The following is a 23,920-nucleotide window of genomic DNA, read 5'->3' on the forward strand; positions in this document are numbered from 1 at the left end:
CATTTATTAAGCACTTACTGTTAGGTATGCACTGTGCTAAGAAGCGCTTTGCCTTTTTTAAACTATCATTTTTTTAAAGAAGAAATCTGGGAAATGTGTGTAGAGTACATACATATAATTTCAATAAGATGTAACATTTAGAAACCAAATGGATGTTTTGCCTAATGGTTTGGGAATGATACATATTTTCATGCTTAGAAAAATCCTATTCTATTTAATACCTCACATTTTATTTGAATATTGCACTGGATTTGATCTTTGCTTTGAAGATTTACAATGACTATTTTTTTGATGTATATATATTTTAATTAATTTATTTCTTTTTATTTTTTTGACTGCATTGGGTCTTCGTTGCTGTGCATGGGCTTTCTCTAGTTGTGGCGAACGGGGGCTACTCTTCGTTGCGGTGCACGGACTTCTCATTGCAGTGGCTTCTCTTGCTGCGGAGCATGGGCTCTAGGCGCGTGGGCTTCAGCAGTTGTGGCTCGTGGGCTCTAGAGCACGGGCTCAGTAACTGTGGCGCATGGGCTTAGCTGCTCCGCGGCATGTGGGATCTTCCCGGACCAGGGCTCGAACCTGTGTCCCCTGCATTGGCCGGCGGATTCTTAACCACTGCGCCACCAGGGAAGTCCCTTACAATGACTATTCATTCAAGAATTATTTGTGTGCCTACCATGTGCTAGCTACAAAAATAAGACATGCTTTTTTGCCCTAACACAATTAAAAATTGAGCAGAAGAACAGGCAAGTAAAAAGACGTAGATTTCAAGTTTCTACAATGTCCACTCAAAATGTCTGTTATGGGGACCCTTAAGAGGATTACCTACTCTGGACATAGAAGGAATCCTGGAGATGGTTACCCCTGACCAAATTTTTTAACAGCTTTATTGAGATATCATTCATCACTATACTATTTACCCATTGAAAGTGTACAATTTAATGGTTTTATTTATATTCACAGAGTTGTACATCCATCACCAAAGTCAATTTTAGGACATTTCATTAGCCAAGATGCTAACTTATGCCCATTAGTTATCACCCTCCAATGCCCACCCCTCAGCCCTAGGCAACCTCTAGTCTACATTCTGTCTCTATGTATTTGCCTATTTTGGACATTTCATATAAGTGGAATCATACAATACGTGGCCCTATGTGACTAGCTTCTTTCACATAGCAGAATGTTTTAAAGTATCCGCCATATGGTTGCATGTATCAGTACTTCACTCCTTTCTATCGCCAAATAATATTTCTTTACATGGATCTACTGTCTTTTATTTACCCATTCATCAATTGATGGACATTTGAGTTACTTCCACTTTTTGTCTATTATGAATAATGCTGCTATGAACATTCATGTACTAGTTTTTGTGTGGACATATGTTTTCATTTCTCTTGAGTATATATCTAGGAGTGGAATTGCTGGATTATATGGTAACTTTCCATCTAGCCTTTTGAGGTACTATTTTCCAAGGCAGCTACCCATTTTTAAAAAATTAATTTATTTTATTTTTATTTATTTTTGGCTGTGTTGGGTCTTTGTTGCCATGCACGGGCCTTCTCTAGTTGTGGCCAGCGGGGACCACTCTTCATTGCAGTGCCCAGGCTTCACTGCAGTGGCTTCTCTTGTTGAGGAGCACGGGCTCTAGGCGTGCGGGCTTCAGTAGTTGTGGCTCGCAGGCTCTAGAGTGCAAGCTCAGCAGCTGTGGTGCACGGGCTCAGCTGCTCCGCAGCATGTGGGATCTTCTCGGACCAGGGCTCGAACCCATGTCCCTTGCATTGGCAGGCAGATTCTTAACCACTGCACCACCAGGGAAGTCCAGCTGCCCATTTAAAATTCTCACCAGCAGTGTATGAGGGTTCCAACCTCTCAATATCTTCACCAACAGTTATAATTATTTATCTTTTTGGTTATAGACATCCTAGTGGGTGTCTGACTGAATTCTTAATGGTTTATAGGACTTAGCAAGGTTAAGGGGGAAGAAAATGCACCTAGAAGGCGGAACAGCATGAAGTGCCCAGGCAGGTATTGATATTTATGTTTGGTTGGAGCACTAGATATATGAGAGGGAATGTGGGAGATGAGGAATAAGAGTCAGAAAGTAGAGAAAACTCTGCTAAGGAGTTTGAAATTTATTTTGAAGGCTATAAAAGCCAGTGAAAGATTTTAACCAAGAGAGTAGCATGATCCACTCTGCATTTTTAGACTTAATCTGGGAGAAATATAGTGATTGATAAATACAGACCAAAATGGAAAATAGAGATATCAACCAAAAGGGTAAGAGTGAGAAATAATGGGAAAGTGGAATATGGCAAAGGCAATAGAGATGTAACAAAGAGGGACATAATCAAGACATAATGTGGAGATAGAATTTATAGGTCTTGGTATCTGTTTTAATGGGAAGGATGAGAAAGGGGGATTCAAAATAATTCCTTGCTTTCTGTTTTTGACAACTGTGTGAATTTATTATGCAATATGTAATATTAAAAATAAGAAAGAGTGGTTAAGACACATAAAAGAAAACTATGGAATTCACCAAGATATGAAATATAAAGATGGACAAATTTGAGACTGAACTCAGTTGCAGGTATCAGGAAATTACCTCAACCATATATGAAAAACCCACAGCTAACATCATACTCAGTGGTGAAGACTGAAAGCCTTTCCTCTAAGACCAGGATCAAGACAGGGATGTCCACTTTTACCACTTCTATTCAATATATTATTGCAAGTTCTAGCCAGAGCAATTAGGTAAGAAAAAGAAAAGCATCCAAGTTGGAAAGAAACAAGTAAAACTATTTCTATTTACAAAAGACATGATCTTACATATAGAAAACCCTAAAGATTTCACCAAAAATATAAATTACAAATAATAAACAAGCTCAGCAACATTGCAGGATATAAAACCAACAAACACACAAAAATTAGTTGCATTTCTATACACTAACAATGAATAATCCAAAAAGGAAATTAAGAAAACAATTCCATTTACAATAGCATCAGGAAGAATAAAATATTCGAGGAATAGTCGAGGAATAACCTCGACTAAGGAGGCAAAAAACTTGTACACTAAAAACTATATGACATTGCTAAAATAAATTAAAGAAGACATAAATGGAAAGACATCTATGTGCATGGATTGGAAAACTTAATATTGTTAAGATATCAATACTAGCTAAAGTGATCTACAGATTCAAAGCAATTCTTATCAAAATTCCAATAATGTTTTTTGCAGAGATAGAAAATTCCACCCTAAAATTCGCATGCAATCTCAAAGGACCCTGAATTAGCCAAAACTGTCTTGAAAAAGAGGAAAAAGTTTGGAAGATTCACACTTCCTGATTTCAGAACTTATTACAAAAGTACAATAATCAAAAAATATATACAATAATCAAAAAAGTGTGGTACTGGCATAAAGGCAGACATAGACCAAGGAATAGAATAGAGAGCCCAGAAATAATCTCTTGCATATATAGTCAAATGATTATTGACAAAGGCACCAAGACCATTCAATGGGGAAAGGACAGTCTTTTCCCATGGTGCTGGGAAAACTGGATATCCACATGCAAAAGAATGAAATTAGACCCTTACCTTATATAACATACAAAAATTAACTCAAAAAGGATCAAACACCTAATCATAAGAGCTAAAAGAAGAAAACATAGAGACAAAGCTTCACAACATTGATTTTAGCAATGATTTATTGGATATGACACCAAAAGTTTAGGCAATAAAAGAAAAATAGATAAATTGGACTTCATCAAAACTGAAAACTTTTGTGCATCAAAGGACACTATCAAGAGAGTGAAAGGACAACCTACAGAATGGGAGAAAATATTTGCAAATCATAGAGTATCTGATTAGAATACTCTATACTAATACTTTATAGAATATATAAAGATATATAAAGAACACGTACAACTCAACAACAAAAAAGCAAACAGCGCAATTCAAAAAGGAGCAAAGGACTTGAATATACATTTCTCCAAAGACAACATACAAATAACTGATAAGCACATGAAAAGATGCTCAAGATCACTAGCCATTAGGAAAATACAAATCAAAACCACAGCGGGATACCATTTTACACCAAGATGGCTATTATAAAGTGAAAACAAACAAACAAAACACCAGAAAATAAGTGTTGGTAAAGATGTGGAGAAATTGGAACCCTTGTGCATTACTGGTAGGAATGTAAAAAAGTGCAGCCACTATGGAAAACTGGCATTTCCAAACTGTTAAACAGAATTACCATATGATCCGGCAATTCCACTTCTGGGTATATACCCAAAAGAATTGAAAGCAGGGATTCAAACAAATATTTGTGCACCAATGTTCAGAGCAGCATTATTCACACTAGCCAAAAGGTGAAAACAACCCAAGTGTCTATTAACAAATGAATAGAGAAGCAAAATGTGGTATTATACATACAATGGAGTATGACTTAGTCTTAAAAAGGATACATGCTGTAACATGGATGAACCCTGAAAACATGCTGAGCGAAATAAGCTAGAGACAAAAAGAAAAATATTGTATTATTCCACTCATATGAGGTACTTATAATAGGCAAATTCATGGAGACAGAAAATAGAGGTTACCATGGACAAGAGAAGAGGGGAATGAGGAATTATTGCTTAATTGGTACAGAGAATCAGTTTGTGATGATGAAAAAGTTCTGCAAACGGATAGTGGTGATGGTTGCACAACATTATGAATGTATTTAATGCTACTGAATTGTATACTTAAAAACAAGAGTCTCCCTGGTGGCGCAGTGGTTGAGAGTCCACCTGCCAATGCAGGGGACACGGGTTCGTGCCCCAGTCCAGGAAGATCCCACATGCCGTGGAGCAGCTGGGCCCGTGAGCCATGGCCGCTGAGCCTGCGCGTCCAGAGCCTGTGCTCCGCAACGGGAGAGGCCACAGTGGTGAGAGGCCTGAGTAACGCAAAAAAGAAAACCAAAACAAAACAAAAAAAAGTTAAAACATTTTTTAAAATTTATTTTTGGCTGCATTGAGTCTTCATTGCTGCAGGTGGGCTTTCTCTAGTTGCAGCGAGCTGGGGCTACCCTTCGTTACGGTGCGTGGGCCTCTCATTGCGGTGGCTTCTCTTGCTGTGGAGCACGGGCTCTAGGTGCGCACCTAGAGCTGTATTGGGCCACAGTTGTGGCACACAGGCTCAGCAGTTGTGGCTCATGGGCTTAGTTGCTCCGTGGCATGTGGGATCTTCCTGGGCCAGAGCTTGAACCCGAGTCCCCTGCATTGGCAGGTGGATTCTTAACCACTGCACCACCAGGGGAGTCCCAAAATGGTACCTTTTATGTTATGTATATTTTATCACAATAAAAGATATGCTGAATCAGGCTCCTGGACTTTAGACTATACTACAAAGCTACAGTAATCAAGACAGTATGGTACTGGCACAAAACCAGAAATACAGTTCAATGGAACAGGAGAGAAAGCCCAGAGATAAACCCATGCACATATGGTCACCTTATCTTTGATAAAGGAGGCAAGAATATACAATGGAGTAAAGACAGCCTCTTCAATAAGTGGTGCTGGGAAAACTGGACAGCTACATGTAAAAGAATGAAATTAAAACACTCCCTAACACCATACACAAAAAAAAACTCAAAATGGATTAAAGACCTAAATGTAAGGCCAGGCACTATAAAACTCTTAGAGGAAGACATAGGCAGAACACTCTCTGACATACATCACAGCAAGATCCTTTTTGACCCACCTCCAAGAGAAATGGAAATAAAAAAAAAAAATGGGACCTAATGAAACTTAAAAGCTTTTGCACAGCAAAGGAAACCATAAACAAGACGAAAAGACAACCCTCAGAATGGGAGAAAATATTTGCAAATGAAGCAACTGACAAAGGATTAATCTCCAAAATTTACAAGTAGCTCATGCAGCTCAATATCAAAAAAAACAAACAACCCAATCCAAAAATGGGTAGAAGACCTAAATAGACATTTCTCCAATGAAGATATACAGATTGCCAACAAACACATGAAAGGATGCTCGACATCACTAATCATTAGAGCAATGCAAATCAAAACTACAATGAGGTATCACCTCACACCAGTCAGAACGGCCATCATCAAAAAATCTACAAACAAGAAATGCCGGAGAGGGTGTGGAGAAAAGGGAACTCTCTTGCACTGTTGGTGGGAATGTATATTGATATAGCCACTATGGAGAACAGTATGGAGGTTCCTTAAAAAACTAAAAATAGAGCTACCATATGACCCAGCAATCCCACTACTGGGCATATACCCTGAGAAAACCATAATTCAAAAAGAGTCATGTACCAAAATGTTCATTGCACCTCTATTTACAATAGCCCAGAGATGGAAACAAGCTAAGTGTCCATCATCGGATGAATGGATAAAGAAGATGTGGCACATATATACAATGGAATATTACTCAGCCATAAAAAGAAACGAAATTGAACTATTTGTAATGAGGTGGATAGACTTAGAGTCTGTCATACAGAGTGAAGTAAGTCAGAAAGAGAGAGACAAATACCATATGCTAACACATATATATGGAATTTAAGAAAAAAAAATGTCATGAAGAGCCTAGGGGTAAGACAGGAATAAAGACCCAGACCTACTAGCGAATGGACTTGAGGATATGGGGAGGGGGAAGGGTAAGCTGTGACAAAGCGAGAGAGAGGCATGGACATATATACACTACCAAACGTAAGGTAGATAGCTAGTGGGAAGCAGCCGCATAGCACAGGGAGATCAGCTCGGTGCTTTGTGACTGCCTGGAGGGGTGGGATAGGGAGGGTGGGAGGGAGGGAGACGCAAGAGATATGGGAACATATGTATATATATAACTGATTCATTTTGTTGTGAAGCAGAAACTAACACACCATTGTAAAGCAATTATACTCCAATAAAGATGTTAAAAAAAAAAAAAGAGTCATGTACCACAATGTTCATTGCAGCTCTATTTACAATAGCCAGGACATGGAAGCAACCTAAGTGACCATCGACAGATGAATGGATAAAGAAGACGTGGCCCATATATACAATGGAATATTACTCAGTCATAAAAAGAAATGAAATTGAGTTACTTGTAGGGAGGTGAATGGACATAGAGTGTGTCATACAGAGTGAAGTAAGTCAGAAAGAGAAAAACAAATACTGTATGCTAATATATATATATGGAATCTAAAAAAAAAAAGGTTCTGAAGAACATAGGGGCAGGACAGGAATAAAGATGCAGATGTAGAGAATGGACTTGAGGATATGGGGAGGGGGAAGGGTAAGCTGGGCTGAAGTGAGAGAGTGGCATGGACATATATACACTACCAAATGTAAAACAGATAGCTAGTGGGAAGCAACAGCATAGCACAGGGAGATCAGCTCGGTGCTTTTTGACCACCTAGAGGGGCAGAATAGGGAGGGTGGGAGGGAGACGCAAGACGCACGGGGATATATGTATATGTATAGCTGATTCACTTTGATATAAAGTAGAAACTAACAAACCATTGTAAAGCAATTATACTCCAATAAAGATGTTAAAAAAATATGCTGGATACCTAGGGTATAGGACAGATATATAACATATAAACTTAAAACATGTGCCTATAAAATATTCATATTGCAAAAACACACACCAATGAATTATTAGTATTAATAAGAGACAACTCAAATACTAAAGTTGATCTGACAATACAATGCAATTTCCATCAATATCCTAACAGTATCTTTTTGTGGAACTTGACAAGTTGATCCTAAAGTTTATATTGAAATGCAAAGGGTCAAAAATAGCTAAGACCCTCTTGAAGAAAAACAAGGTAAAATGATTTGATCTACTGGATATTAAGACTTATACAATTATCATAATTAAGATAGTGGAGTAATTAAGCCATTGTAGCTAAGATGGGATTTAAAAAAATGACAAATAGGCCAATGGAATGTAAGAGAGCCCAGAAACAGTTCCAAGTATATACAGATAGTTGATTTATAATAAAAATGGCTTTGAAGAGCAGTGAAGCAAGTATGGTCTTTTTAATAACTAATATGGGGACAACTGGATAGCCATACAGAAAAAAAATAAAACTTTGTCAGTACCTAACACCATATATAACATAAATTCCATATTTATACCCGTAACATAAAATAATGAAGGTTTGGGAGGTAATATATGGGAGATATCTCCCAAATATTATACTGTTATCTTAAACAGGAGAGCAAAAAAATTGGAAAATACTGATGTTTAGCCATGTTAAGACTATTGTCTCCCAGTGTTCACCAACCCTAAACTATTCACATTTTCTCAATCGCTGCCAGTTCCCCACAATGCAAGACCCATCTTAAAGCAGCTGAGTCACCCCAAATTCCTAAAAATACCCTACCCTAACATCACCCTTTTCAATCATTATCAAGACTGTGTCAAGTTGAGGTTCTTCCTTGCCAAAGGCTTAATAAATAACTCCGTTTTGTTTGATCAAGTTTTCTTCGGTGACTTTTGTGGGGGAGTAAAAAATGGAGTCCTTATCTTTTTTAGATATAAACTGAACTATTTATAGACGAAATGATATAATTTCTGAGAAAAATTTAAAAATAGAGAAAGTAGATAGGGATAGATAAGATTGGTTATAACCATTGTTGAAGGTAGGTAATGGTACATGGGAGTTTTTTATACTATTCTGTCTACTTTTGTATGTTTTAAATCTTCTATAATAATAAAAACAGTTATTTTTCTTTTTCTAGTCCTTAAGAGAGGATATATTCATTAAGGTCACAGTAAATGTAAACTATCTGACCATGACTACCAGGCTCACATCTAGAAAGCATCTAGCCAAATGTATCCTAAGTCATGATGGATTCTGCAGTTCCGCCCCTGATGGAAGGCAGGGAAAAGCAGAGTGGCTGTAGATTTGAGAGAAATAATTCTTTTTAATGCCTTCCTACAACACCCGTAATGTAGACCTAAGAGTAGAAATAATTAACTTAAATTTGACATTTAAATTTTGGTTTAAAAAAAAGGAATAGAGAATATTTTTTTGTGCTTTATTTATTCAGAGAGTAAAATTGTGCTACAGTCAGCTAAATTCTTAGTTGTTCTTAGAATGTGCTCCTTCCTACACTCTACACTGGAAGAATGAACCTTATTCTTTCTTAGAATCATGGACTCTGAAATTGGCAGTTATTAGGATTCCACACACACACAGAGTGATGCTCAATTTGAGGCTCTGAATAGCTACTCATGTAAGTTGACTTTTCTGTGCATTTGTATGGAGGAGGAACCAGCTCAGGTTGATGTCCTGGGAACCAGTGAGGCTCTCGCTTAAACCCTGAAGGAAGAGAAAAGAGGAGTCTTAGTTACCAATCTCATTCTTATTTCTGAGGGAATAGACAGTGAGGGAATAGACAGTGAATCATGTCAAAATTGAGAAAACAGAGAAATCATTCATTCACTTATTCACTCATTCAATTTACTTTTATTTGTGTTCCTTCTATGTTCCAAGCATTGAGTTAGGTCCTGAGAATATAAGAATTAAAAATAATAGTCCAGGGCTTCCCTGGTGGCGCAGTGGTTGAGAGTCCACCTGCCGATGCAGGGGACACGGGTTCGTGCCCCGGTCCGGGAAGATCCCACATGCCGCGGAGCGGCTAGGCCTGTGAGCCATGGCCGCTGAGCCTGTGCTCCGCAACGGGAGAGGCCACAACAGTGAGAGGCCCGCGTAACGCAAAAAAAAAAAAAAAAAAAAGGATAGTCCACCTACTATGGGTTGAAAGTGGTATTTTTTTGTTGTAGCTTGTATCATATGTCGTTTCAAAATAGTGTCCAAACTGCAAAGAAAAAGTAGTAGATTAAAAATACAGGAGTCTATAACCAATACTGGGAAATACAGGATACAATGACATGAATTCTAACAGGCTGTGTCATATTTTAGATTGACTATAAGTCTATATGTCATTAGCCTATATCCTACTAATGTTCACATCCTTTGTTGGTTTGTTTGTTTAGGAGATTTAAGGGAAAGATGCAGATAAACAACAAGTCTAGGTAGGCAGGGACCAGGGAAGAAGCTACCCTGAGTCAGAAGACATTTTATATATATATATTTTTTTTTTCTGTAGATTGATGAAGTCCAAAGAGAAGCAAGAGAAAAAGCATGCTACCCATCCTTTCATTACCTTACAATAATATAATGGTCAACTTGATAGTAAAGTGGGATAGGCATTCCAGCTGAGGACTGTTGCCCTGTCCCAACCACTCAATGAACAGAAGTCTGAGAGATCTCAGCATTGGAAGTTATCAGATTCCTGACTCTCAAATGGTCATTGGTATTTCCTTTTCTAACAGAAGGAAACAAAGAAGAGAAAGTTCGATTACCTGGGAAGGCAAGGGTTTGGGCTGCACGATATTCTTTAGGTCATATCTCTCCTGGTTCCAGTTGCCCATGAGGGTACGGTTTGAATAGGCATCTTCATTAGTGGTACATCTCCATCCATACTGGAAAAACTTGGACATATCATTCCAATCTGTCCACACTTCAGCATGGCCATCTGCATTAATGAGGCTGCCACAGTGTGGGTTTGTAAGGAATGAGGTGAGGAACTCTCTCTGGGAAAAGGCAGGAATAGAAAACCTTGTTGCACAAACCAGAGAGGAGAAAAGGCCTCCCTTTCTCTTCCTTCGCCAAGCATAACACCTTCTAAGAATCTAGGCTTTCCTCCCAGTTTAATTGTTGTGGTTCAGTTTCTTTCTCTCCAAGTTCATGAATCCTTTGACCTGCCCTCTCAATCAGCAGTAGTAGGTGACTATATAGGTTAAATGTCCCCCCCCCTGTAAAAGACAGGAGAACTTCAGTACCCCCAATACTATATGGAGAACTAGAAAATGTTCTGGTAATTTTGAGATGTAGGAATTTAAGGACTAAGAGTATTGCTATCGTCAAAGGGAACAGGAAGAAATGAGAGTTGGATAACTAGATAATACAATAAATGATCAATAAATGACAGTTTCCTTCCTTCTGGGTCCAGATCAAATGTCACTTCTCAGGATGTGCCATTCCCTTTTCATGATGCCTTCCCTCAAGTTAACTTCTCTTTCACTTGTCTCACACAGAACTTTATGTTCACATCTTTATATATTTATAAATTTATACCATATGTTAGAGTTCTTCAAGGAAGTGTGGAATCTCCTACACTGATCCCTTGAGGACAGGATCTGTGTCTTTTTCATTACCGTATCCTCTCCTTCTGTTTACCTTCCTAATCAATAGTACTTGGCACATACCAGATGGCCAATGTCTGAATTTCAATTTTTTGTAAGTAATCAGAAGCCTAACCATGTTTACTTTTGGTTAAAAGATGAGTCTGGTCCCTTGGCTTAGGAGCAAGACAATACCTTCCCTGAAGCTGAGTAATTTGAAGTTGAGGAGCTTGAGTTGTTTGAAGATTTTATAGTAGAGTGACAGAAAACCTTACTCTGCCGTTCCATGTTCTTTAAAGGAAGAGATGTTACCAAACCTGGCCCTCCCAGTTCTCCAAGCAAAGAAAGAATATAGATCACCCAGATCACCAGATGGCCATGATTTGGGAGTCACCACCCACCCACTTTTCCACAGGTAGAGACAAAGCCAACACTGTAGGTTTAAAGGTAACTGCTCTCACACCATGTGCCTTTGTGAAGAAAGATGCACACAATGATGTCAACAAACAGCATGATGACTAAAGAGTACCTGGTCCTACAAAGCCCAACAGACCAAGTACTCAGACTGCAAACCAAGATGACACCGTCCCTGGGGCTGTAAGGACAGACATCACCACCCACTCAGTTGTCCAAGTCTGAAACCTGGGGCTTATCTTAGACTCTGATTTCTCTTTCAACTCCCTACATCCATTCTCAATCACTAGGTCTTGTTGATTTTTGAATCAGTCCACCACCCTCCATCTCCACTGCCAAGTTCCAATTCAGATCACTATCAGCCTAGTTTCCATTACTGCAGTAGCCTTCTCTCTGACCTCCTTGCCATCCGCCTTTTTCTCCTCCTATCATTTCTCCATAGGAAAGCAGAATTTTTGAAAATGAAAATCTAATTGTGTCATCTTCCTATTTAAAATCTTTCACTGGCTGGCCACTGTTTGCAGAGCAAGGTTCAAGGTTGTTAAAATGTCTATATGACCTGGTCCCTGCTTAACTTTTCCGTCTCATCTGTTACCCACTCTCCCTCAAAGTACATTTCAGCCAAACTCAGCTGTTGTGTTTTTCCATCATGCTTGTGCATGTATTGTTCTTTCTGCCTCTTCACTCCTCTTGACTCAGGTAAGGTGTACTTTCCTCCCTTTAGCTTTCAACCCAGGTGCACTTCATCCAGGGAATCTTTCCACTTCACCCCCAAACTTGGTAAGGTTCCCCTCTGTGTGCTCCCACAGCACCCTGAATTACTCCATTCATAGCACTGCATCCCACTAAATCAGAATTGCCTCTTTTGCTGTGCATCCTCCACCAGACTACAAGCTTGGTGAAATCACAGGCCACATCTTGTTCCTCCATATATCTAACTGCTCTCACAGGCCTGGCACATAACAGACACTCAACATTTCTTGAATGAATAAAAGGTAGGAAATAGAAGCACCTGGAGAAATTCCGAAGAGCAGTAACAATGGGTTGCAGTCATTTCGGATGAGATGAAGGCTGTTAGAAAATCCTCTGTGTCAGGATGCAGGACACAGCCCAACCTCTTCTTGGCCTCAGCCCGGCCCTGCTTCCTTCACTCAGAACTCGCCTCACCTTCGACCTGTCCCTCGGCACTAGTGACTGCTTGTGACCTCATGTAGGTGTGATGAAGTCGCTCAGGGCTCAAAGGCATCTTTTTTTTTTTTTTTTTTTTTCGGTACGCGAGCCTCTCACTGTTGTGGCCTCTCCCGTTGCGGAGCACAGGCTCCGGACGCGCAGGCTCAGCGGCCATGGCTCTCGGGCCCAGCCGCTCCGCGGCATGTGGGATCTTCCCGGACCGGGGCACGAACCTGTGTCCCCTGCATCGGCAGGCGGACTCTCAACCACTGCGCCACCAGTGAAGCCCAAAGGCATCTATTTTAACACTTCCGATAGGGTGAGGGAGTGAGGGGACGGGGCGGTCGGCGTATCGCTTTTGCACTCAGGGATATTTTCCTCCTCGGATGTTGCTGCACCAGACTGTTAAGAAAACCGGGCGCTCTGTAGCGTCATCAACCAGCGACGGGTGAAGAGGTGGGGCCGCAAGAAACCGGCGAAGGAAGTGACGTAAAAATGAGCGCCTCCGAGAACGCGAGGTGGGAGCACGTTGAGGCCATGGCCCCTCGGCGCCTCCTGTTGGTTGGGGAGGGGAATTTCTCCTTCGCCGCCGCTCTGAGCGAGACCCTGGATCCGAGCACCAGTATAACTGCCACCTGCCTCCAGCGCCCGGCCGACTTGGCCCGGGATCCGCTGGCCCGGGAGAATCTGCAGCGCCTGCGCGAGCGAGGTAGCGAGGCCCACCCCTCCGTGAAGCCCCGCCCAGCTGTGGCACCGCCCAAAGTGGAAAGGGTGGGCACGTGGGGATTCAAGGAATCTGGGGGTTGCTCTTGGTCTTTACGTGGACATTTACAGAGAGCCTGCTGTGTGCCTAGACCTGGGTTGTTTTGCATGGTTCAGGTTAGGGAGGGGTTTTCTCTCGTTCCAGGTCTTAAGACATCCTTCTGTCTATATTTCGTTCCAGGTACCGAGGTACGCTTTGGTGTGGACTGCACCCAGCTGGTAGATGCCTTTGAACTGCAAGACAGAGAGTTTGATCGAATTTATTTTAACTTTCCGCACTGTGGACGCAAAGCTGGAGTAGCTAAGAACAGGGAACTGCTTGCCAAGTTTTTCCAGAGGTGAGCACTCAAAAGTGAAATGTTTAAGAGGTACATTACATAGTTACTGCGCTCAAACATGTTAGTCTGGGAAATATGGCGTACAAGAGAATATAATGCTCCAAAGGAACCCACAATCTAGTTGGAAAGGCAGACATTTAACCCTAAATGCTAAATAAAAGTACTAATAATGTACTGTTCGGCCGGCAAAGGGAGGATCATCTATTTTTGATAATGGGAAATGATGGTAGTATAGTCTAATTTAGGAGCCAGACTGCCTGCATTCAAAGCCCTACCCACCACTTAATAGTTTTGTGATTTTGGGGATTAAGTTTACTTGATCCTTACTTGCTTTTGCTTCCTCATCCATAAACTGAAGATATCAACAGTAACTACCTCATAAAATTATTGTGAACGCAAAACAGTGCTTTATACTATTATACAATAACACATGATACTAATGGAGGTCTCTTTGGCTCGTAGTTGTCATGAAACTTTTCACAGAGGCAGTATTTTAAGTTAACAGGCAGGAGGGGAGTGAAAAGAACAACTTTCTAAGTGGGGAAGAACAGCCTGATCGCTGAATCACACATAGGAACTTTACAGACATTGACTTTTCAATGAGATATAGATGTACAATACAAAAACAACGTTGGATAACTCTGTTGTCAGCCACTAGTATCAGTTATGAGTTGAACATTGAATTTAAATTCTTGTTTACTTCCAGCTACTTTTTTTTGCATGTTTGAAGTCTAATAGACCTTTGCAAATAGATATGATTTGATTTTAACTATTTAACAGCCAAACCATATATATACAGCTAACTCCTATGGTAACTTCTACTTGTTTCTGATAAACGGCTGGTGTTTCCCTACCCCCGTTAGCTGTGCAGATGTTCTTGCAGAGGAAGGAGAAGTCCATGTGGCATTGTGTAGAGGACAAGGTGGGACTCCTGCTGATAAGCCCATGAGAGAATGGCACAACAGTTGGCAAGTGGTTGCTATGGCAGCTCTAGGGGGATTCATTTTAAGTGATGTGCATCCCTTCAGCTGTGAGGCTGTGCCAGGGTACAAGTGCACTGGATATAGGTAAGTAATAACAGAGTTCTAAGCCTTTTCCATCTCTCTCACTGATGATAAAAAAAAATCTCAGAGACATACTTTTTCCTTGTCTATTTCTTGATTCAGTCTCTAGAAATACTTGCTTTCTTTAATAATGACAGTCTTAATAATTGCTGTCTATTTTGCCAGGAGTCAAGATAAGTCCTTTCATGTAGAAGGTGCTTTGAACCATATCTTTACCCGGAGCTTACCCTATGAAGGTTTGCAACCAAGAATTTCCAGGATCAAACTGGGTGACCAGTGGTTTTCTTTTCTAGAACCAGAAGTACTTGTAGGAAAGCTGAACAGGTAACCTGATTTTACCAGAAATCACTTCTATCTCTAGTTGTATCCTGATTGGCTTGATAATCAGGCAACCATACATTGAATGGATGCCACATTAATTGTTAATGATGTCATGCTGTGAATACTTGTCAGTCTGGCCTGCACAAGCCTCTTTAGAATTAAAAATTGTCATATTTTCTGCAAATATCATATGATATCACTTATATGTGGAATCTAAAAAAAGGGGTGCAAATGAACTTACCTACAAAACAGAAATAGAGTTACAGATGTAGAAAACAAACTTATGGTTACCAGGGGATAAGGTGGGGTGATAAATTGGGATTGACATATCCACACTACTATATATAAAATAGATAACTAATAAGGACCTACTGTATAGCACAGGGAACTCTACTCAACACTCTGTAATGGCCTATACGGGAAAAGAATCTAAAAAAGAGTGGATATATGTATATGTATAACTGATTCACTTTGGTGTACACCTGAAACTAATACATTTTAAATCAACTATACTCTAATAATTTTTTTTTTAAATTGTCGTATTTTCTGGTTTATTGTAGGCTGTCAGAGTTCTGAAACACATGATATCTCTCTTTATGGTAGATGATTTCTTTGTTTCCTTTCCAGATCAACTTAAGGATAATTCTTTTCTATACAGCTATTTGTGCTTTTAATTCTAGCTATGTTATAATTATTAATAATTTTAAGTTAAAAAAGTTTATTTTTGTGTGTGTTTAAACAGGGGTTTCCTAGAAGCACCTTCATATCATCCTATCAAAACCATAAATGAGAAACTCATTGCTGAATTGGGGAAAGCTTTCCCTCTAAAAAGGCTGAAGTGTTCTTCCCCTTTGCTGCCACAGGGAGACACCAGTGTTCTCACTTCCTGCCACTGTGACATCCTATCATCTGCCTTTTGGATTAGTCTCCATGAAGATAACTCAAATTTTGAGTCCCTCACTGGTGGGACAACACAAGACATGGAGGATTTTCTAGTGTCATTTTCAGAACTCAGCCTTCCCAAGAACCCTAGAAGAGACAGTAAGGAAGAAGCTCAGGAAGGAACATATGGCCAGGCCAAGGTCTGCCTTAGACCTTCTCTTCTAGTTCATGTTCAGGCTCTAATCCAAGCACCAGACTTCCTCCCAGGTTCTCTGTACATCCTCAGTGGACCTGTCTTTCAGAAGTGCCGCATCTCACCTTTCACAATGCCAGCATTTCATGAGACTTTGTTTATCCTTGGATTTAATAAAAATCTGAAGGATGGCTGTCTTCAGTCACTACTGGATCATCTGAAGGGCATTCTAGATAGCCTTCTGACCCAGACATTGCTCAAGGGCTCTAAGCTGGGCAGTTCAGTGGAATTTGTCTTTCAACCACCTGGGGAAGATTATATGATTACTGTGAAGTCTCAAAATTTTGGCCCAGATTGTGTTAAGGATTTGATTATTGGGTCTGTTACCACATCTGCTACAAGCATCATACACAAAGACCAGTGTTTTGTGTGTGTGTCTATGAACTTGGACCTATTAGCCATGCTTGTCTGGGGTATCTCTGATTGGAGGATGTTGTGGACCTTTGATAATCGTTTCCTGAAGGATTTTGCCCCTGGGAAAATAGAACCCTTTAAAAGCTATTCCCTATATCCTCCATACTATGTGCATGATATTAGTTTTTGGTTAGATACAAAGAAAAGATTTGATGAAGTAGAGTTTCACACTGTGGCCCGAGCAGTGTCACAGGACACTGTCATATCCATACAATTCCTTAGTCGTTTTCAGCATCCAAAGACGGAACAGGTCAGCCTCTGCTATAGATTGACCTACCAGACCTGTGACAAGGCCCTCACCCAGCAGCAGGTAGCATCAATGCAGTCCCAGCTAAGGAAGGAGATTCAACAACGACTACATGTGATACCTCGGTAGTTTAGTAAATTCATCTCTACATAGTGATCCTCATGGGTGTGGGTGAAAAAACAATTTGTAACCGGTAGTTCTTTCCAGACTTTTTTTTTTTTTTAATCTTTTACTTTGTGACTATAGCTACTTATGGTTGACTTTAAAGATATCTGTGACTCAATCACTTAAAGTTTACAGACTATAATGTGAGTGGTGACCTTTGGAGTTGTGCAATATTTTGTTCATGAGTAATGACTAGGAAAACAAACAAAACAGCATCTTATACACTAGATGCTGTAATGCTGAAGCAGTAGAATTTGAGTGTCTCGTCATATATTTATAAATATATTTTCCGAATTGTCAATTCCTCTTTCCTTAACTCTATCATATCATCTCTCTAAATCATTGAGAATAGTTTTTAGAGTCAGACAGACCGGCATTTATTACCTTGGGTAAAAGTTGCAAGTGTTCCGTATTATTGGTATCGTCATCATGTTTATTCTGTGGTTGACTGCTGTTAAAGTCATGGAACTAAGTAAGTGTCTCACTTAGAGCTCACACCTGGGTCTGTCTGACTCAAAAGTCCCTGTTCTTTCTGCCACTTTCTGTTACTTCACTTTTCCTTCCATAGTTTTTTCAACAGTAATCTCTGAACTGTGATTAACTCTACACTTTTCCCCCCTAGATTTTGGGACTTCTGTTGTAAGCATCTCTAAGGGACTTTGGGAGATTGGCTCAGCCCAGGACTCTGCAGAATGGGGTGCTATAATGTGCATTAATGTATGTTCCTGTTAATTAATAGTTAGGCTCCACCAATTGGAGCTATATTGTAAACTCTGTGAAGGAAATAACTGTCTTATTAATTCCTTAAAAAAATTTTTTTAAATTGAAGTATAGTTGATTTAATATGTTGTCTATTCTTGCATTTGGAGAAGAGCATGTGGAAAGGCAAGAATTGAAGCAAAGAAACAAATTAGGAGGTTATTATAATAATGCAACCAAGATATGATGGTGACCTGGACCAGGGTGGTAAAAAGTGTTTGGACTGGGTAATAATTAGAAGAACTTACTGATGATTTAAATATATGTGCATGCATGAATGTTTTGGAGTTAGAGAAATAGAGGAATCAAACAGAATCCCTAGGTTTTTGACCCAAGCAACTGGGAGAATAGAAGTGTTTTTAATCAGAATAGGAAAACTGGCATGGGAGTAAGTTTGGGGAGTGAAGAATCAAGGGATCTCTTATGGACATATGTATTGCTTAGCTCTCCACATAGACTTAAAGCTACTCGAGGGCAGGTAATGTGATTTATAGCTTTCTTCCATCCCCAGTAGTGCCTGGTACATGTGAAACCAAGCAGACCCTGCAGGGCCTTCCTGAAGACAGATTCCCCCACCCTCTCCGAGTCTCCCGCCTCTTGTTTGCAGAAAAGCTTTAGCCTCCTAGGCCTTCCCCGAACTCTAAAGAGTAGTTTTTTTGTTTTTTGTTTTTGTTTTGGCTGCGTGGCCTGCGGGATCTTAATTCCCTGACCAGGGATCGAACCTGCGTCTGCTGCAATGGAAGAGCGGAGGCTTAACAACTGTACCATTAGGGAAGTCCACCAAAGAGCAGATTTAACCTGAGAAATGAGAAAATGCAGAAACAAAGGAAAACAGTCATGTAAGACAAAATTATGGTAGGTTAGCCATAAAAAAAGTCAAGTACATTTAGTTCCTCCTCAAGGGCCATAGATAATATTCTGAGCCATATCCTTGTATGTTTTATTGATACTAAACCCCTACCAGGTGGAAGAAGTTAATTGCATGCTGATCACCAGCACAAAGACCCCAGGAGGTTGATGCTGTTGACCCCTGAAATACCAACCTGTTACCTCATCACCAACCAATCAAGGATGTCCATGAGCTGATCATGCACACCTCAACTCTTTCCCTCACCTTGCCTTTAAAAAACCTTCCCTGAAAGCTTCAGGGAGTTTAGGTCTTTTGAGCATAAGCTGCCTCTTCTCCTTGCTATAGACACTGTACTTTGCTTCAGCACAACCTGGTGTCAGTACATTGGCTTTTCTGTGTGTAGGTGAGCAGACCCAATTTTGGTTTGGTATCACTTGGATGAGGTATCATTTGAGCTGGATCTTAAAACAAGGGCAGGGTTGTGATGGAAGGATTGTTAGGCAAGGAGGGCATGCATTCCAGGCAGAGGGCATACATGAGCAGAGGTAGAGATATGGGAGCATTTGGGGTACTTTACAGGCTAGTTGGAACATAAAATGTGTATAGGAAAGTAGTGGGAGATAAGAAAAGTAGGTTAGGGATGTAGTATTTTTGAAAATTAATTGGACAGTATTGCACAGGATCAATTTGAGATGGGAGATCCCTGCAAGGATGCTACTGTAGTAGACTTGGGTAGAGTCAGGGAGGGGCCTGCACTAGAGTGAAATGAAAAGGAGGTGGCTGTATGAGATATAGTTACATTGAGATGTCTGAATTTGGCAACTAGTAATTTCATGTGGGAACTGAGCAATAGGATCAATCTCCATTGTTAATACTCAGGAATTTTTAATATGAAGTCATAACTTGGGACCCTGTCAAGTTTAGCACTCCCTCTATAACCTTGTTTTACCTACTGGTACAGAGCTTCACAGGGTGAGATAGAGCTCTGTGATTGGGGGAGTAGGCAGAGTATCAGGAACAGATGAATGACCTCTGAGAGTCACAGGCATGATATCATCAAAGTGCCCATGTAAAAATGCCTGTGTGAAATCAAGAGCTTTCTCCTGATCTCCTGGTTGGAAGAGCATGGATTTTGTAGTAAGACCTGGGTTGGAACATGGCTCCATCACTTCCTAGCTATGCAACCTTGGACCTCAGTCTCCTTTTTGATAAAACAAGGTTGTTGTATTATATTTTAAAAGGATAAGGTATATTAAATGCTTACCATAATGCTGTAGTAGCAATGGCAGTGACTGGTGTCTGGTTAAATTTGCTGCACAGAGTTTCTTCAGTCTTTCACTTTTCTCCTCATTCTGTATTCTGCCATTATGGCTTCATCTCTCTGAAGCAGTTAATTAGCTGCAGGCTGTCCCTATCACTTGCCAAAATATAAAGGACAAGGTGCCAGTGATCTTTAAAGAACTTCCTCTTTTGTAGGCGACTGTGCTATGATTTTTAACTGAATATCTGCGTACTCGGTGGAATTACTCTCTATTTGTGCTTTCTTTTAAACAGGGATGCTGAAGGACAGTATTTGTAGGAGAGAGCAGAATGCTGAGAAGTGAAGGCAGAGAGAGAGGGAGGGAGGCATGCCTAGAGTTACTAGTATGTGGAAGGGATAGCTATAACGGCCAAGTAAAGTCTCAGGTCGCATTTCTTTTCTACCCAGGGATTTGCCCCAATTAGCCCAGAAAACTATAATTTAGTCGTGTCTGCGCATGTCGAGGTCTTTTGTCCCTCGGCGGACACCGTTGCCAGCCAAAGGCTATGTCTCCGCGCTCGTCGCCTTCGTAGGGCACCGAGTTCTACCTTTTTTTCCACTCTTGCCATGGCGAGCCGAGGAGCCCGGCAGCGCCTGAAGGGAAGCGGGGGCGGCGGCGGGGACACGACCTCGGCCGCCGACAAGCTGCGGGAGCTGCTGTGCAGCCGGGAGGCGGGCAGCGCAGAGCCCCGGCCCGAGTAGGTGTGCGGGCGCGGCGGGGGCGTGGCCGGGCGGCGGGCGGCGGGCGGCGCGGGGCTGCCGGTAGAGGGTCTCGCCCGCGCTGTGCTGTGCTGCGCACTGCCCGACCTTCCCGCCGGGAGGGCCCGCAGCCTCTTCACCCTGCTCTTTCTGCTCTTCCAGGGCGGGTGGACGCTGGGTCTTCACCCGCCTTAGATTAGATACCCCAGCTCGGGTCCCGTGTTGCTAGTGAAGAAACCCTGCAGGTCTGTGCGGCTTCCGGCCCAGGCCCAGGGTGGGCTGGCGTCGCTGTGTGTGTGTGTGTGTGTGTGTGTGTGTGTGTGTGTGTGTGTGTGTGTGTGTGTGTGTGTGTGTGTGTGTGTGTGTGTGTGTGTGTGGCCGAGGCGCCGTGGGGGACGCAGGCGAGAGCAGAGAGTACCTTTTCCGGCTGTCTCTCCCAGCTTCCTTCAGTCCTCGCAGAGTCCCGACCCTTTACTCTTCTGTGTGGGCCCCACCACCTTGCACACCAGCAAACACCTCTCTTTTCAAGCCGGAGGGCTGCAGGTTAAGCCTGCGCTGGGGAGCTGTCAGCATATGGAATTGGAAAAGGTGATGTCCACTGCACAAGTTAGCTTCTGGGCATTTGAACAGATGGGGAAATGAATAAAGCCATGGAAAGTAATGACCTTGTTAGAATAAAGAAAAGGCGAATAAGAGCTTGTGCCCTGTAAGTGAGCGATTTGTTGGCTTGGGGTAAGCGGAGTGTCATAGATGCAAAGAACTGAAGTGCATGAATTAGCTTACACCTTAAAAGCAGGAAGTAATGACTAACGTTGATTAAGGTCTTAATTCGTTCCTTATTTATTCTACTCAGGACAATTAACGGTTCACCCTTTTAGGTGACTAACTCATGTGCTTTGGTGTCTCTTGACTTGTCCTTTCTGTCTAGTTTTAGCCCTTCTAGTTAGCAGGTCCTTTCTGACACATACTTTTTTTTTGCTTCTGAGCAGGTTATCTGGGAACAAAGCAGGACAAGTCTGGGCACCTGAAGGATCTACTGCGTTCAAGTGTCTGCTCTCAGCAAGGTTATGTGCTGCTCTCCTCAGCAACATCTCTGACTGTGATGAAACATTCAACTACTGGGAACCAGTAGGTGATTTCTTTAGTTTTTTTGTTCTTGATTTCACTGCTTGGAACCTTGTTATGAATCAAGATACAAATAATATACAAGTGTGACTATTAGTAAAATAACCTTATTTTCATTTCTGTATTCTAAACTGATGATTTACCTCCTATTGAAGGATATAGGAATTTGCTGTTATACAAAAAAGGTGTAATTTGTAATTTTCTTAAAAATTTAAGTCAAAATATTACTTTGAGGTAGTTTAAAAATATTAAACGTAAAAGAATAGCAGAAACTCCCTGTTCCACTTCTCATGGCCAAATCCTTGTCCCCAGAGGCAACCACTTTCTTTAAACATTTTTGGTTTTTTTCTTCTGATGTTTAGTAAAATAAACAATGTTGCTACATACTATGCTTATATTGCTGTTTCTTGATTTATACTTCTATAAGTTTGTTGGACTCCCTGTTATAGGAAATGCAGAGGTGAAATTTTCTGATCACATTTTGCATAAAAAATAAGGAATGCTTAGGGTAGGTAGTTTAAGGAAAATACAAGATTTAGAGTTTTCCTGTTTTGGTTAATGAGTATTTTTAAAAAAATAAATAGAGGGTAAAATTCAAGCTTTCAATGTTGGCCAAACAATAATCTTGTAGGATTTATAATGTCTTAATATTTTTCAGTATTGGGTCATTTTGATTCTTATCCATTAGTTGCAAATCTTATTGAGAATTTCAGCTTTTTTGTGTACCTTTGTCTCATTAATTCTTTTGCTTAGAAACTTCACCTGCATCCTCTTAACAAGGATTTTTGGCCAATATAACCCTGAATCCATCCGTTTTGTACTTTCAGACACACTACCTCATCTATGGGAAGGGGTTTCAGACTTGGGAGTATTCCCCAGCTTATGCCATTCGCTCCTATGCTTACCTGTTGCTTCACGCCTGGCCAGCTGCATTTCATGCAAGAATTTTACAAACTAATAAGGTAAGGGCGGGCCAACCTGGAAGCAATCACAACTGATCAAGTGGTGGGTGAGTCTCTGGAACAATTTGGGAAAAGGACCAAATATATTCATAGTTAGGAGGGGATTGTTTTTAAGAAGAATCATTTATTCATTCATTATTCAACAAGTATTAATGGAGCAACTTTTATTTGGTAGACACTTTGTTAAGTGCTCTGGGTGTAACAATGACCAAATCCTTGCCCTCATGGAATTTATAGTTTAGTGGAGAAGACGAACATGGAACAAGTAATTATAAATGCAGTGGGTCATGGAGGAAAAGTACAATGTGCAGTGGGTTAGCATATTAGGGAGAGCTTAATTTAAACAGAATACTGAAGGATAATTAGGAGTTAACTGAGACCTAACCTGATTACCTTTCAGAAATTTGACTATGATGTGTCTTAGCATGGATTTCTTTGGGTTTATCCTGTTTGGAGCTTACTCACCTTCTTGAATCTTTAGACTTATGTCTTTTCACAAATTTGGGAAGATTTTAGCTGTTATTTTTTTAAGTGCTTTTTCAGTCCCGCCGTGTTTCTCCTCTCCTGAGCCTCCAATGATGTGAATGTTAGATATTTTATTACAGTCCCATGGGTCCCTGAAGCTCTCTTCACTTTTTTTTTTTTTTTTTTTGCGTTACGCGGGCCTCTCACTGTTGTGGCCTCTCCCGTTGCGGAGCACAGGCTCTGGACGCACAGGCTCAGCGGCCATGGCTCACGGGCCCAGCTGCTCCGCGGCATGTGGGATCTTCCCGGATCAGGGCAGGAACCCGTGTCCCCTGCATCGGCAGCCGGACTCTCAACCACTGCGCCACCAGGGAAGCCCTCTCTTCACTTTTTTCCAGTCTGTTTCCTCTGTGTTCAGATTGAACAGTTTCTGTCGTCTTTTTTCCAGTTCATTGATGCTTTCCTCTGTCTCCTTCATTCTGCTGTTGAGCCTACCCATTGAGCTTTTATTTTGGTTACTGTATTTTTTCAGTTCTAAAATTTCCTT

At 40.9% G+C, this 23,920-nt stretch overlaps 3 protein-coding genes across 10 annotated transcripts in view; 2 read left to right on the forward strand and 1 right to left on the reverse strand.

Annotated features, from left to right (window-relative positions):
* Positions 1-9,022: 9,022 nt before the first annotated feature.
* Positions 9,023-13,164, reverse strand: CUNH11orf1 (chromosome unknown C11orf1 homolog). Of its 2 annotated transcripts, XM_029207895.1 has the most exons (4): positions 12,610-13,164; positions 10,362-10,592; positions 9,748-9,814; positions 9,023-9,315 (listed from the first exon to the last, which is right to left on the reverse strand). In XM_029207895.1, the coding sequence occupies exons 1-4, from the start codon at positions 12,649-12,651 to the stop codon at positions 9,146-9,148; spliced, it is 510 nt and encodes a 169-aa protein (XP_029063728.1). In that variant the 5' UTR covers positions 12,652-13,164; the 3' UTR covers positions 9,023-9,145. The 2 variants fall into 2 exon arrangements, with proteins under 2 accessions (XP_029063728.1, XP_029063729.1); XM_029207896.1 differs by lacking the exon at positions 9,748-9,814 and having other exon boundaries at positions 9,226-9,315.
* A 101-nt stretch (positions 13,165-13,265) lies between these two features.
* On the forward strand, positions 13,266-17,985 carry FDXACB1 (ferredoxin-fold anticodon binding domain containing 1). Its single transcript, XM_029207897.1, has 5 exons — positions 13,266-13,476; positions 13,711-13,867; positions 14,731-14,934; positions 15,097-15,255; positions 15,995-17,985. Exons 1-5 carry the CDS (start codon positions 13,305-13,307, stop codon positions 17,175-17,177), a joined length of 1,875 nt encoding a protein of 624 aa, XP_029063730.1. The 5' UTR covers positions 13,266-13,304; the 3' UTR covers positions 17,178-17,985.
* Positions 17,986-20,614: 2,629 nt separating this feature from the next.
* Positions 20,615-23,920, forward strand: part of ALG9 (ALG9 alpha-1,2-mannosyltransferase) — a 96,207-nt gene continuing 92,901 nt past the window's right edge. For 3 of the 7 annotated variants that reach the window (XR_003791438.1, XM_029207901.1, XM_029207899.1), the window contains exons 1-3: positions 20,634-20,820; positions 21,811-21,949; positions 22,774-22,908. Coding sequence is in view for 3 of the 7 variants with exons in the window: in XM_029207901.1 (XP_029063734.1) it covers positions 20,690-20,820; positions 21,811-21,949; positions 22,774-22,908 (405 nt within the window). In the remaining 4 variants the exon portion in view is untranslated. Of the gene's footprint in view, positions 20,821-20,950; positions 21,067-21,317; positions 21,410-21,810; positions 21,954-22,773; positions 22,909-23,920 lie in introns of those variants that run through there. The other 4 variants (XM_029207900.1, XM_029207902.1, XM_029207903.1 and 1 more) reach the window with 4 other exon arrangements.

The sequence above is a fragment of the Monodon monoceros genome, unplaced genomic scaffold (assembly GCF_005190385.1).
Source record: "Monodon monoceros isolate NGI ecotype Baffin Bay Population unplaced genomic scaffold, NGI_Narwhal_1 Super_Scaffold_7, whole genome shotgun sequence".
Taxonomy (NCBI): domain Eukaryota; kingdom Metazoa; phylum Chordata; class Mammalia; order Artiodactyla; family Monodontidae; genus Monodon; species Monodon monoceros.

Bases quoted from the DNA above. Each gene is read 5' to 3' on its own strand.
- CUNH11orf1 (XM_029207895.1), bottom strand. From the start codon at position 12,651: ATGACTGCAACCCATTGTTACTGCTCTTCGGAATTTCTCCAG. The intron at 9,815-10,361 runs GTAATCGAACTT...TTTTCTTTGCAG, and splicing joins CCAAACCCTTGCCTTCCCAG to TTTGGACACTATTTTGAAAC. The intron at 9,316-9,747 runs GTAGGTGGACTA...CTCTTCCTTCAG, and splicing joins AATACCACTTTCAACCCATA to GGTTTAAGCGAGAGCCTCAC.
- FDXACB1 (XM_029207897.1), top strand. From the start codon at position 13,305: ATGGCCCCTCGGCGCCTCCTGTTGGTTGGGGAGGGGAATTTCTCCTTC. The intron at 13,477-13,710 runs GTAGCGAGGCCC...ATTTCGTTCCAG, and splicing joins GCAGCGCCTGCGCGAGCGAG to GTACCGAGGTACGCTTTGGT. The intron at 14,935-15,096 runs GTAAGTAATAAC...CTATTTTGCCAG, and splicing joins TACAAGTGCACTGGATATAG to GAGTCAAGATAAGTCCTTTC.